This window comes from Hyaena hyaena, unplaced genomic scaffold, assembly GCF_003009895.1.
Source record: "Hyaena hyaena isolate Hyena2069 unplaced genomic scaffold, ASM300989v1 scaffold_58, whole genome shotgun sequence".
Taxonomy (NCBI): domain Eukaryota; kingdom Metazoa; phylum Chordata; class Mammalia; order Carnivora; family Hyaenidae; genus Hyaena; species Hyaena hyaena.
Genome location: NW_024080689.1, coordinates 4,076,310 through 4,090,296, shown reverse-complemented (window position 1 = coordinate 4,090,296; position 13,987 = coordinate 4,076,310). Strand labels below are relative to the sequence as shown.

Below are 13,987 nucleotides of genomic sequence, written 5' to 3'. Positions count from 1 at the left end.
AACTCCTTCCGTTTCCTGTGCCTTTTTGCCTCAGAGGAGTGCAGGTTAAGGATCTAAGGGAACAACTGTCACATCTGCTCCCTGCCTCCAAGGCCTTTCTGTCTCTCTTGCGGTTCCGCTGTGGTGTGTGTGTGTGTGTGTGTGTGTGTGTGTGTAGGTGTATATATATGTGTGTGTAGATATATATATAAAATTTGTGTGTAGATATATATATATGATTTTTTATTATGTTCTTTTTTCGCAGTTTTTCTAAAGTGCCAGAAACAAGATTTGTGGGAATTTTTTTAGTGATTTTTTTTTTTTTGCATTTTCCTGTTTTAAGCATTTTCCCCCTTAAAAATTGGAACTTGGTACATTCAGTAGGAAACTCTTCACTCGGACTGTGGCCAAGACCAAGAAAAGTGCAAAGAGACAGAGGAGGAGTGGAGGAGTAATACTCCTCCGTGGTTAACATTCAGGAGCCTGTCAGAAACGTCCCCCTTCCTATATCCTAGGAGGGTCAGATATTCCTGGTCCTTCCCTCGAGCTCACCTCCCTCCAAAAGCCATGGTCTTGCCCTTTCAGCATCGTTGAGAGGGCGGCCATCTTGGCCCCAGAAAACAGTAGCTGAGAAAAAGCTGCCATTTAAGCGACGGCAGCCTTTCCCTGTTTTAAACTGCACTCCTGTAATTCCCATTTATCAAATTTCCTCCCCCAAACTGGCTCTCCCCTCGTGAGCTGTTTTTCTTGGGGGGGCGGGAGGAGGAGGTGGGTGGGATGGGAAATGTTCATCCAATCACAGAGTGGGGATGCCCGGTCATCCAAGAGAATTAGGAGCAAATGGTTCTTCAACTCTCCCGCTGGAAGGTAACATACGGACCCCTGACCAGGGTTAACTAGTGCAAATTAGGGATCAGGGACTGCTTAAGGTCCCTGCCCCCCCATCCCGAGGCTGGGATCTTTGGGTGTGGGGAACTGAGTCAAAGATGGGGTGTAAGGTGCTATTTTGGAGGAAAAATTGGTGGGGATACCCCAAAGCCCACCGAGGGAGTAGGATGGTTCTCCAAAACCACCTGGAGTGAATGGTGAGGGAAACGACACAGGGGGAGATGGAGGTAACAGTGAGGACGGGAGGTCATGTGCAAATCTTGGGCTTACCCACCCGTCCAACCCCCATCACTTTTCTGGCTATTTGGTCTAGTCTGGGAGAAACCATCAGGAAAAACAAAACGGGGAGAAAGTAGATTCCCTTCCCCATCCCACATGGAGCTCCTCCCTCCTGGCCCCCAAATCTGATTTAGCCCAGAAGAGGCCATAGGTAGAGGCAGGAAGAGGTGTGATCTACTCACCTCTTTGCCTTGGAAGAAGAATCTGGGACTCACTGGATTTGAGGGTCAAGATAGGGCCAAGACTAGTGCTGCCCTGGGCTGGGGAAGTGCTCAGCCATGGAACAGATGGGTAGCCCTCCCCCCAACACCTCCTTGACCTGGATTGGAAGAGGCCATCTCCAGAGCCTAGGAGAATGAGGAGGAATATGGAAGATCCAAAGGCAAGGAAGGCATGGCGTCTTAACGTGAGGGAAACGGGGACACAGAACCCCACCCCTGGGAAGAATGGAAACTGGAGCCCAGCTCCCAGATGGGTGGGTGTCAGGTATCACAATGGTCTGGTCCAGGCCCTGGGCCACAGAGAATGGAATGTGCTAGGAAGCATCTAGGCAGGGGCTTGGAGAAAGCTGCAGAACGAGGGGAGATCACTAGGCAAGAGAGATGGGTTCCCGCCCGGGGCTTACGAATCAGGAGGGTGGGTTAGACATTCAGAGCTGGTGGGGGCCGTGAGTAGAGAGTCGTAGAAGTATATTGCTCAGTTGCCCCAAGGGCTGAAGAAGGGATGGGATCTGGCCCTGCCCCGCGCGGAGGCCGTTCCCTGGAGGAGAACGGGGAGGGCAGCCGCCACCACAGATCCCTTCCCAGGACACGGGAAAACTACAGTCTCACACGAAGCAGCCTGACCCCTGAGCTCCAGGGGCCCCCAAGTCCCTGCACAAGAGTGTGGAGGGGCTCCCGGGGGCAGGGAAGCCGGGGAGCTGGTAGTGGCAGGGGGTTCGGGGAGGGTGGCGGCTGGCGAAAGGGGGGAGGCGGGCCCGGAGCTCACCCCACATCTCCTTTCTGGGTTCTCTCAAGCCCCGCCCTTTCCCCCTCTCCCTTAGGGGGGATCGGGGGCGGCAGAGTCGGGGGAGGTGGAGTTGGGGGGGTCGGGGGTGCCGCTTGGGGGTTCACTGCGTAGCCAAAGACCCCTGGAAGGAAGGGCAGAGCGCCCCCGCCCTTCTCGTCCGGTAGGACCATGTTGAGAGCCACCGGGAGCGCGGCCAAGTTGCTGAAGTTATAAGGGTAGGCGGCAAGGAGCTGGGGGCCGTAGACCAGTGGGTAGGGCTCGGGGTAGAAGGTGACTTTGGCGGCCCCCATCCCCTCCCCGCGGTCCCCCCCCTCCCCGGCTCCCACCGGCCCCTCGCTGCCAGCTTTGCCCCGCGCGCCGTTAGGCTCCCTGCCGCTCCCGATCAGAGCCAGTGGAAATTCCTGCACAGGCGGATAGGCATAGGTGCCCCCTCCTGCCACCAGCGGGGGCTCCTCACCCCCGGAGATGACAGGGTCCTGGAGAGACGCGGCCTCCGAGGCTTCCTCCGCAGTCGCGGCCCCGCCACCTGCCTCCCCGCTGGACGAGGAGACTTGCATCTCCTGGGGGGCCTCCTCCTTGACATCCCCGGGTCTGGCGGCGGCGCTGCCCTTGGAGTAGGCGATGACGGGCGTGGGGGCGCCCCCGGGCCGCTCGGCCGCATGCCTCTGCGCGTGGCGGCTCAGGGCGGCTGCCGTCTTGCACACCTTGGCGCAGTGAGGGCAGGCGAAGCGGGTGGAAGGCCGCCGGCCGGCCCGGGAGCCGTGCGCGCCGCCGCCGTGCGCCTCCTGGTGCTTGCGCAGCTTCCGCAGGGTGGCGAAGGTCTGGGCGCAGTCCCCGCAGCGGTGCCGCCGCTCGCCCCGGGCGCGCCCCGCGGGGCCCTCGGCCGCCGCCGCCGCCGCCGGGGCGTCCTCCCAGCTGCGGCGCTCCGACTTCTGTCTCCAGCGGGGCTGCCGGCGGCCTCTGGGCAGCGCGCTGGTCCCGGTGCTGCCCGCGGCGCCAGCCTTGCGCTTGGGCTTGTAGTAGTAGGGCCTCCAGAGCTGGTCCTCCCCGCCAGCGCTCGCTTCCTCGGCGTCGTCGTCCTCGTCGTCGTCGTCGTCGTCCTCGTCGTCGTCGTCGTCTTCCTCCTCGCTCTCCTCCGCCTCCTCTCCGCTCAGCTCCCCAGGGCGCAGGTCAGTCTCTGAGATGCGGCGCTTGACAATGGCCTCCTCCCCGATTCGCACAGTGATCTGACACAGTGGAGGTGGAGCCTGTAGCTGAGAGGGGCCCCGGCCAGGCCCCGCGGGGGGGCCCCCACCCCCGCCAAGCCCGCCGGCTGGCTTGGCCGTGTAGGTCAGTGTCCTTCCGGCCCGTGGGTTCCGGCCCTTGGCCTCCTCCGTGGCTGCGGCCGGCCCTGCGGCGGTGGCCGGGCTGCCCGCCGTGGTGGCGGGGCTGGTTGGTGTGGCTGCAGGCTGAGGGGGAGGCGGTGGGTACTCACGTTTTTTGGGGGGCCTCGGGGGAGCGGTGTAAGTGATGACGGAAGCAGCTTGGGCTCCCCCTGTGCTGGCCGGCCCACCCCCTGCTCCGCCCGCGCCCCCGCCCCCGCGAACAATGACGGAGGGAGCTGGGTGGGCAAAAGTGATGACAGAGGGTGGGGGGCCGGGCTGGGGGGCGGGCGGGGGGCCGGGCGGGGGGCTGGCGGGCATTGCTACCGGGGCCGGTGTGCTGAGGCTCGGAGACAGGGGGGCCTCGGGGGCCCCCTGGCTATAGGTCTTATAGGGCCGCTTGGCCGCCCGCATGGGGAGCAGACGGTACAGCTTGAGGGTATTGAGCTTGGGCTTGTAGCCTCCGTTGGGTGTCTTCTCACTGGCTAAGAGGCCCGGGCTAATGCCATGGAAGGCTCGCTGGTGGGTCTTCAGGTTATAGTAAGTGACAAAGGTCTCCCAGCAGAAGATGCACTGGTACCTGGGCCGGGACAGCAGGGAACAGGGCAGGGACAGAGACACTGCAGTCAGGGGCCGGCAGCCAGGGCCTCGCGCCGCGCGTCCTCCCCCCGGCCGTTCGCTCGACCTCCTTTCCTGCCGCCTGGCCTGCCTCGGGGGAGACCCCACCCCCACCCCGTCCTGGCTCAGGGCCCCCTACTGGCTGGGAGATGCCAGCCCCCCCGCCGTGACCTGGGAATAATCACACACCTTGCCCAACTCCCAGCCCCGGGGACAGAACGGGGGGGGGGGGGCGCGTCTCATGAACGGGGACGTGTTACAACTACCGCACAGGCCTGCGCCCCCCACTGTCTAGTCCCAGGAAGGCAGCTTCCTCTGCGCTCCGCGGCCGCATCCACAGCACCGGTCCCCGCCCCCCGCCCCCCCCACCCCGGGGCGCCCCGTGAGCTGCAGCGGAGGGAGGCCTGGGGGGGGGGGGTGGCAGAGGAGCGAGTGACCCAGAGCAGGCGAGCAGGGGCTGAGGGGGTGAGCAGGCCGGCCTCTCGCTGACTCTCGGCCCGCTCCTTCCCTGGTCCGCGGTCCCTGCGCGCGCCCGCGCCCCGATCTCCGGGACCCCGGCTCACCTGCGCTCCCCAGTGTGCCACACCTCGTGCTTGGTTCGGTACTCGGCCAGGGCGAACACCTTCTCGCAGTAGCGGCAGGGGTACTTCCTCCGCCACGAGTGCACGTTGCTGTGCCGCTTCAGGCTGGACAGCGTCACGTAGGAACGCTCGCAGGCCGCGCACACGTACAGCACGTGGCCGCCCACCACCTTCACCACGTGCTCGGGGCCGCCTCGGAAGCCCACGGGCGGGGGCAGGGCCGAGGCGTCCACGCCCGCGGGCCCGCTGGGGGCCCCGGAGCCCAGCCCTGCAGACCCCCGGGGGCCGGCGCCCCGCCGGCACTGCGCCTCGTGGGTCTGCAGCCGCTTGGGGTGGATGAAGCTTTTCCCACAGCGGGGGCAGGGGAGGGGCCGCCGGGACAGCGAGGGCTGCGAGTCAGAGGCCTGGGCCTCAGCCCTGTCACCCTCCCACTCCGCCGCGGGCCTGGGCCTGGGCCCGAAGCCATCGTCTTCAGGCTGCGAGCTGGCCATGGGGGCTGCGGGCGGAGGCACCCAGGCATCGCCCCCCTCCCCGAGGCCCTGCAGGCGGGAGATGCCCAGCCGGCGGCCCAGGGCCCCGATCTCTGCCACCGCCGCCCCGTCCCCTCCGCCGCCCGGGAGTGCCAGCCGCGCGCTGTAGATGAAGTTGAGGACATCAGAGAAGGCAGCGGCCGGGACGCCGGGCAGCTCCAGGACCCGGGGTGGGGAGGAGGTGGGGGGTGAGGCCGGAGGGGGGGAAGATGAGGAAGAGGAGGAGGAGGAGGAGGAAGAGGAGGAGGAGGAGGAAGAGGAGGCCGAGGAGGAGGAGGAGGAGGAGGAAGAGGCAGCTGTGGTGGTAGCCGGGGTGGGGGCGGGGCCCCCAGTCACTGGAGGGAGGGGCAGTGGCGCTGAGGCAAGCAGGGCCTCTCTGAAGAAGGGACTAGACGCAGCCAGGACACTGCGGTGAGCAGGGAACTTGGTGTCTCCAGCTATGAGGGTGACGTCACAGAAGAGGCCGCGGAGCCGCTGCTCGTTGAGCTGGCGCAGGACGGCGGGGGCGTGGGACGGGTCCGTCACCTCTGCTGGGGGGGGCATGGCGCCGGCCTGGACGGTCGAGAAGAGGCCCGGGGAGGCCGTCAGAGTCAGGGGCCTCTGAAGTGGGGGGGGGGGGGTGAGCGGGGAGGGCAGTGGGGGCCGTTGCTCAGAGACCAGTGGGAGACTGACGACCTTCCGGTCACAGAAGGCAGGGGTGCATCTGGCGGGCATCCAACACTAGCGTGTCGAACCTCTGGGGCTGGAAGAGGCCGGGGTGGCTCCGCTCATGATGAAGGTCAAAGGGTCACAGCCTCCAAAGCCGCAGTCTTAGAAAGGACAGCAGTGGCCCCTGCTGTCCTGGCGGGAGGAGGAGGAAGCCCCCACGGGGAGCGGTGACCCCTTCGCAGGACTCCCCCGTCTAGAAAACGCGGCTGCCCCGGGCCTCACGTAGTCGGACTTCCCCGGCCTCAGACCCTCGAAGCCTCTCACCTGAGGGCACAGCCAACATGGAGCGGAGCGGGTCTGGCTCAGCGAGTCCCTGCTGTGGGGCCTCTTCCTTCTGCGGAAACACAGATACCACGTCCTCAGGAAGGGAGCTGGGAAGGAAAGGACCCCGGGGAGGCGGGGGGGGCAGCCACAGCCCTTGGGGTCGAAGAAGACGCCCGGCTGCTCTGCAGACCCTGACCCTCCCCGGGGTCTGTCACGTTATTTGTCTGGCTGCATCCGATTGGACCTACGGGGTCACACACGGATTACAGCAGAGGCCGGAGAAGTACGGGCACAAGGTCATTTGCATATTCCCAATTCACCTCAAAACGACACGGCGGCCTAGGCGAAGTTCAATCCCATAGGTCCAGGGAAGCCTCTCCGATCAGCCTCAAGTCCCTTTGGCCCAATCTTCGGGGCTCAAAGAAAATCAAAGATTTGCATGTTGTCTTTCATTATAAGAATCTCATTTCCATATCAAAGTAGAGCTGCTAGAGCTTTTTTTTTCTTCTTCTTTTTTTTTATTGGACCAAACATCTAGATATTCAAGCTAGGAGAGGACTGATCGCACGCGCGCACACACCAGCCCCCAAAATCCTCAAGGGGGTTAGGCCCCAGGTGACCAGTAAAGACCACGGATTCATACACACGTGCCAGCTCGCCCCAGTCCCTGGAAGGCGCTGGAAAGGCGGCCAGACCCAGAGTGAGGAGGCGTGGGCCCCACTCGTTACTCTGAAAGCTGGTGGCTTTGGGACCTTGGCTTAAAAAGGAGGGGAAGGGAAATGCACCCCCTACCTCACCTCTTGCTAGAAGGCTCATCCGAAAGAAATAGCAGGCACCCCAAATTTGAGCCGCTGTGGTCACCGCACAGAAAGCGCCTCACAGCCGCTGTGGGCACAGTCGGGGCTTTGGGGTCCCATTTTTCAGTTGAAGATCTGAGTTCCAGAGCCTCGCGGTGACGTAGCCAAAGTCACTGCTGATAATAACGGGGGGTGGGGGTGGACGGGGCGCTGATCCCAGAGCCAGACCTACGGACCTGAGGGCAGAGCTCTGGGCCCCTCTCACCTACCCTGCATGAAACCCGGGAACACTCTCCTTCCGGATGCCCTGGGTCACGCATGTCCTCTGAGATATACTGTGTCTCGGGTTCCTCATTACGCACACCCAAAAGGCTCTTCACTATCTGGGCTGAAAGGCCTTCCTGCCACAGCCCACCTCATGCTCTGATTCCTCTTCCGGAGGAGGAGGGAGGTGGCAAAGGAGGGTGATATTCAAAAGTCCTAACAGCCCCAACTGTCAGGCTCACACCAGTAAGGGGCCAACTGTTCCCAGTGTCATTGCCGGCTTGCAGAGGGGTCTGGAATCCTGCAGAAGCACCCCCGCCCCCACCAGCTGCCCCCGCGTGTGGGCAGGGGTCCAGTTCTGGCTGGAAAGGGACAAAAGAGAGACGAAGGCTTCCCACTCCCTTCCACGGGGGGGCTGCTGGCCCCCTGGTATCGCCTCCTCTGCTCCTCACTATCCTACAAGGTAGTGCTTCGTTTCCCCAGTTTAAAGATTTTAAGTCATCCCTACACCCAAAGTGGGGCTCGAACTCACAACCCTGAGGTCAAGAGTCGCATGCTCCATCGGCTGAGCCAGCCAGGCGCCCTGGCTTCCCCCATTTTTAATCGGCAGACTTAGGCTAGAGATGTGTGGCCAGTTAGTAGGAGAGCTGACATCTGATACCAGAAAAGTCTGGTGACAAAGCCTGCATTCTGGAGGCATCTGGGCGGCTCAGTCGGTTAAGTGTTCAACTTTGGCTTGGGCCATGATCTCACGGTTCGTGGGTTCGAGCCCTGCGTCGGGCTCTGTGCTGACAGCCCAGAGCCTGGAGCCTGCAGCCTGCTTCGGATTCTGTGTCTCCCTCTCTCTCTCTCTCTGCCCCTGCCCCCACTCACCCTCTCTCTCTCTCTCAAAAATCAATAAGCATTCAAAACAAATAAACAAAATGCCAAATAAACAAAGCCTGTGTTGTGAACTATACCACCTCGCGATGAAGGACTGAAAAATATGTATATATTTGGTCCCCATCCCCATCTCTGACACAGAGCTCCTCAAAGTCCTATAATTTCCCAAGTGAGAAGTGCTAGAAGCATCGGTGCTAACATTTGGTCTTTGACCCTGATCCCTGACACAGAGCTCCTATATCCCTTGGAATTTCCTGGGAGAGGGAAGCGTCTTTTGTTCTCAAGAGGTGACCTTGGTGGTCTCCTGGAGAGCTTCAGGGTGGAGGCGGGTCACCAGAAAGACCTTGAAGCTTTTGACGCACATCCATTCCCCATGGAGGGGAGAGGGGCTGGAGAGTGAGTTAATATTAGGGATCGCGACTCCGTGCTGAGGCCTCCACGAATCTCTCTACCCTGAGGGGTTCAGAGAGCTTCTGGGTCGGTGACCATCCATGGGCCAGGAGGGGGCTGAACCCCAACCCGTGGAGACAGCAGGGTCTTGGGAAGACCCTTGGAAATCGGGAAGATGTCACCCTATTATTTCCTGGTCCGGTCATTCACCTGTATTGTCGTATCCTTTATGACACAATAAACCAGTAAACGGTAAGCAAGCGTCTCCCTCCGTTCCGTGAGCCACTGTGGCAAATTTTCAGAGCTGAAGAGGGGGGGTCAGGGGAGACCCCGATTTACAGCTGGTCGGAGGCCCAGGCTTGTGGTGACTGACACCTGAAGCGGGCACTCTCACTGGACTGAGTCCTGAGCCTGTGGTATCTGACGGTATTTTCCTGGGAGACAGTGTCAGAATGGAGCTGAGCTGCAGGACACCCAGCTGGCGTCAGAGCCTTGGTCGGTGCGGGAACCCCTCCCCCCCATTTGCTGTCTCCGGTGTCGTGGGGAGAGGGGGTAGGAAACCCCGGCACCCGCTAGGGCCCCCACCGGCCCATCTAGTACCTTTGTGAAAACGAGAGGGAGAGAAAATTCAAGGAGGGGCCCCTTCCTCCGGAGGTAGCAGGCCTGTCTGTACAGGCGACACTGACAGAAGTTCAGTTCTCAGCCCCCACGGCCCCCCTTGGCTAGGCCTGGCCACCTGCACGGGCACGCGGGCTCGTGGCTCCTGAGGCGTGGCTATGTGCCGACCCCCAAAATGCTCGCACAAGGCCTGTGCGGGCTTCCTAGCACCACGGAGGTCCAAAGCTGGCCTGGCCCTTAGCGATCGGCCGGAAGCACCATCACCATATACTTGTAGCTGCCACGTATGACATCCTTACGTGAGGAGCACGCTGCTAAGCCTTTGATCGGCACCAGCTCATTTCGACACTCGAAAGGCCCCCAGATGGCCACAGCAGGGGCTATCGTCAACCCCACTGTACAGATAAGGAAACTGAGGCTTGAAACACACCAAACTCCGCGCCTGGGAGTGGAGAGAACGCGGAGGTGCCCCTGGCCTTGGGGTTTGGACCTGGCTCCCCAGAATTCAATCTACAAGGTTTTACGGGAGGGGAAGACCGCAGTTATGTGACCTTGGGCAAGTCCCTTCCCCACCTTCGTATCTCAGTTTCCTTGTGTACAAGGTGGGGATAACGAGCGGCTGCCAAAAGGTTGTAAGGATTAAAGTACTAGGTACACGGAAAATGATCAGTAAGCGCTAGCTCTTACTAGTCTCTCGGAACTCAGTCCCAGAAAATGCGGGGGAGGGGGGACGGTAGAGAAGAGGAGGCAGAAATTAGGCTTCGTGGTAAGTTTGGCGGCTCTGTGATGTTTAGTTTTTTATTTGTTTTCACGGGTCCCCCCACTGTGGGCGGCATGGCTGCCGTGGGGCTCCGCGCACTGCCACCGGACATCCTCTGTCTCCTGCTCTCTCCTCTGCCCAGAATGTTCTTTCCTCGGGCAGCCCCGTGCCTCGCTGCCCCACCTCCTTGAAGCCTTGACTCAGGTCACCTTCTCCTGGAGGCCTTCTGGCCACCTCCCAAGACTTCCTACCCCTCTCCTCTCCCGCTTCTCCTTGGTGCTTAGCAAAGAGTACTATTCATATATTTCTAGAACGTCAGCTCCAAGGGAGAGAGATTCTTACGGCTTTCTTCACTGCTGTCACCAGTGCTTAGACCGGTGCCTGGTGCAAGGGGAGATTTGAAGCTGGTGAATGAACGAATCTGCCTTCTTCGAGGTCTTCCTGGGGTCTGTCCGCCCTCAGGAGAGGAGCCATCCGCAGTGCCGGACCGAGCTGGCCAGCAGCCGGCGATGACGCATATACCTCGACCCCTTCTGGGGCACTCACGCTTTGCCTGATATACGTCCAGGGCCTTCCGCAGATTGTCTCACTGAGCGACTTCCTCAAAACAGCCACCCAGAGTCGGTATTTATGTTATCCCGGTTTGACAGATGAAGAAACCGAGGTGCATGGAGGCGGGGGGGGGGGCGCGTCCTGGTCAAGGTCACACAGCTCGTGAGCACCAGAGTCAGAATCCAAATCCGGGCTTGTGGGAACCCAGACGCTAAATCTTTTCCCTGTGCCACGGCCCCGGATCCTGCCCCGAAGGGGCCTTACGGCCGGCCAGCTGGGTACAGAAATCATAGAAGGTCTCACGTGCTGAGTGCTAAGTGTGTCACGTCTGACCCCGCCCTTTCCTCCGCTCCCCCCGCATCGAGCAGTCACCAGGCTGGGTCACCAGGCTGGGTCGGGAATGGCTCTGGAGGCCTTCCCTTCAACCCGCCTCTGGCCGCCGGGAGCAAGCTCGGCCCTGGTTAACACTTGCGTTGCCCAAGGCTGTTAGGCTCCTGCTGCCTCCAGGCCTCCTCTCCCTGAGGGTCCATGTCCCCCAGCAGCGTCCCCAGCCGGCTGGGGCAGGATCACTCCTGGGCTCAGAAACCTCTGCCGGTCCCCACTCACCCGGGAATAAGGTTCAGATTCCTGAGCCAGACACTCAAGTGTCCAATTCCAATCTTCCTTTCCAATCGTGCTCTGTGCTGGGCACCCCTCAAGCACCCAGGGCGCTCTCCCCCCGTGACGCACCCCACAGGCCCCTGCCTTTGTCCTCCTGAGAGAAACGCGACCTTCCCCAACCTCTTCCCCGAAGCCCCCCCAAAACACGCAGAGGTAACTCACATGCCACCTCCCTCTTGGCCCTCCCTGACCCCACAGGGCAAGGATGGTCCCTCCTGCGGCTTGCTTAACAAGAGTCTGTGCCCCCGAGGCCGGCACCCGGCAGCAGGCGTTAGATGAAGGTCTCCCTCCCCAGGCCGGGACTGTCCGGGTCACTGTCTAAGGACACTGGTCTTCTGACATGACTCGAACCGGTACCAGTGCTAGATTCTGGAGAAACTGGGGAGAAACGTGCGTGCGTGTGTGTGTGTGTGTGTGTGTGTGTGTGTGTGTAGGTGGGGTGCACGGAGCAGCCCGCAGAAAGCTCCAGAAAGGCAGCACAAAACAGCGTCTAAGAGCACAGGATCCAGAACCTGACTGCCAGGGTTCAAATCCAGTTTTACCTCTTCGCAGCTAAGTGGCTTTGGGCAGATTACTTAATTTCTCTGGGCCTCAGCTGTCCCATCTGCACAAGGGAGGGAATCAGGACACCTACTTCCATGGGGTGTTTGCAGAGAGTAAGTGAATGACCGGATGCAAACACACAGAGAACAGCATCTGTACGCAGTAAGCGCCAAATAAGAGTTTACTACTATTGTTATTAGCCAGGGCCCGAGAAGGGCCCCGCAGCGGCTGGCACAGGCGTAGCCCCCAGCCCCCAGCTACTTACCAGCGACATTTCCCATGTGCCACTTACGCCGCTGTTGGGAGACAGGCGGGGCAGGTGATTAGCCCCATTTTACAGATGAGGACCCGAGGCTCGCCCACGACAAGTCCCGGTGAGGTCGAGGCAGCGCCAGCACTGCTCGCGGCCAGCGCAGGCCTCCTTCCCCTCCGCCAGGCCACCGTGCACCTGTTGTTTAGGCCTCACGCAGCACACAGCACCTTCCCGCTCCCATCGAACAAGAGAGAGGGCCCCCGCCGTGGTGCCCTCCCCACCCACCCCTGCACAGCCACCCTTCCCCACGGCCAGGCCAGGCGCAGCAGGCACCCCCCACTCACCCCTGCACAGCCACCCTTCCCCACGGCCAGGCCAGGCGCAGCACGCACCCCACTCACCCCTGCACACACACACACACACACACGCACATCTACAGAAGGGCCTGGGCGCCAAAGGTGAGGAAAACCTGAGCAATCGGCCTCTCTGGCGAATTCCATTCCCAGACCCCTCCACGGTGGCGTGGCGGGAGCGGCCCAGCGTGCGTCACACAAGAGCAGGAAAATCAGAGATACCGGCAAGGGGGGCAGAGAGAGGGCGAAGCAGGAGGAGGGGACTGCAAACTTGCTGTTGCTTTTTCCTTTCAGTGACAAGAGTCACACCCGGCCTTTACGTAAACACAGCCAAGGAGGCACTCTGTCCCAGAGGCCTCTCCTCCCGGTGACCCTGACCTGCCAGGGGGGGCCGATGAGGGGGCGAGCGCTCAGATCCCCCCCCCCGAGAGACCAGCTGGGCCCCCCGACAACCCCCAGGCCTGCCCTTGCTCTGCCCCAAATGTCCGCCCGGCCTTCCTCCTCCAGGACCCCCCAGCAGCCTCCCGCGGCCACTCCAGCGTGCAAGGCAGGCTCGCACACAAGGCTGGCGGCTGAGCTCTCCAGCCTGAGGCCCACACTGCCCTGGTCACGCCACCTCCCTCCCCACAAGTGTTTTCTGACCAGATCGCCTCCCGGTCCAACAGCACGGACGGGCTCCCACAAACGACGTCACAAAAGAATCCCACAGAGAACGTTACAAACACGCAGCCTTCCCCTCGCTCGGCTGCGCACGATCCCATAAACACAACCCGCACTTTCCATGCTCCCCCCCACCCCAGCCCCTCGCGCGCGGGTGCCCGCCGCCCTACAGCCCCTAGGACTTCAGTTCTAGACCTGCGCTCCTCGCGCAATGCCCTCCACACACAGACACGCAAACCCAACCTGGGGGTGGCGGGGAGGGGGGTGACCTCGCCGACTGCGGCCACACCTCAGCAGGGCCACAGAAAGGAGACCCGGTCGTGACACCTTCGGACTCGAAGGTCCGCGGCGGCCCCCTCCAAAGGGGCGCACGCTCGCTGCACCCCGGTGCCCTCCGCGAGCCCACACACTCACCACGACAGCGATGCAGAAAACAACAGTTCAGAAATAGTTCATGCGTGCAGCAGAAGGCACATACGTGCGCGAAAACACACGCGGGTCTAAGCCCTACATAAAACCACACATCTGACCAAGTCCGCATGTATGCCTGCCCCACTCCCCAACGTGGACCTGTCACCCAAAGCCACTGGGCCACATCTTGTAATCGTGCCCCACACCTTCGGACGCCCCTCCATCAGGCTTTCTGTCCCCCTGGCCCACGGAGGGCCGGACCCGGACCCCTGGCTGCCAGACCAGCAAACAGTGGTGCCCGAGAGAGGTTTACCTTGCCCCACAACACGGCGGGAGACACACAATTCCCAGCACTCACGGCCACGACCCTGCCCCGACGGCACGGCGGCTCCGGGGCCCCTGTTCGCCCCGCGCACCCCGCACACCCCAACTCTGGGGCGCCGGGCGGCCCACCCCTCCCCCTCTCCGCCTGGCTCCTACGCCATCGCCCTCCCGGCAGCTTGCAGCGCGGGCCCGGGCTCACACCCGCCCCACCCCACCCCCAACCTGCCCCACGGGGGGGAGGGGGCACCGGGCTGCAGAATTAACCCTTCCGAAGGGGAGGGCGCGCGGCTCCCCCCCCCCCCCC

At 62.0% G+C, this 13,987-nt stretch overlaps 1 protein-coding gene across 6 annotated transcripts in view; it reads right to left on the bottom strand.

Annotated features, from left to right (window-relative positions):
* Positions 1–291: 291 nt before the first annotated feature.
* The window catches only part of ZBTB4 (zinc finger and BTB domain containing 4), a 14,088-nt gene continuing 392 nt past the window's right edge, over positions 292–13,987 (bottom strand). The window contains exons 1-5 of one of the 6 annotated variants that reach the window (XM_039231526.1): positions 11,948–12,168; positions 6,537–6,624; positions 6,217–6,286; positions 4,697–5,796; positions 292–4,095 (exon numbers count right to left, since the gene is read on the bottom strand). In XM_039231526.1, the coding sequence (XP_039087457.1) occupies positions 2,130–4,095; positions 4,697–5,787 (3,057 nt within the window). In that variant the 5' untranslated portion in view covers positions 5,788–5,796; positions 6,217–6,286; positions 6,537–6,624; positions 11,948–12,168 and the 3' untranslated portion in view covers positions 292–2,129. Of the gene's footprint in view, positions 4,096–4,696; positions 5,797–6,216; positions 6,287–6,536; positions 6,633–7,013; positions 8,035–11,947; positions 12,169–13,987 lie in introns of those variants that run through there. The other 5 variants (XM_039231524.1, XM_039231523.1, XM_039231525.1 and 2 more) reach the window with 5 other exon arrangements.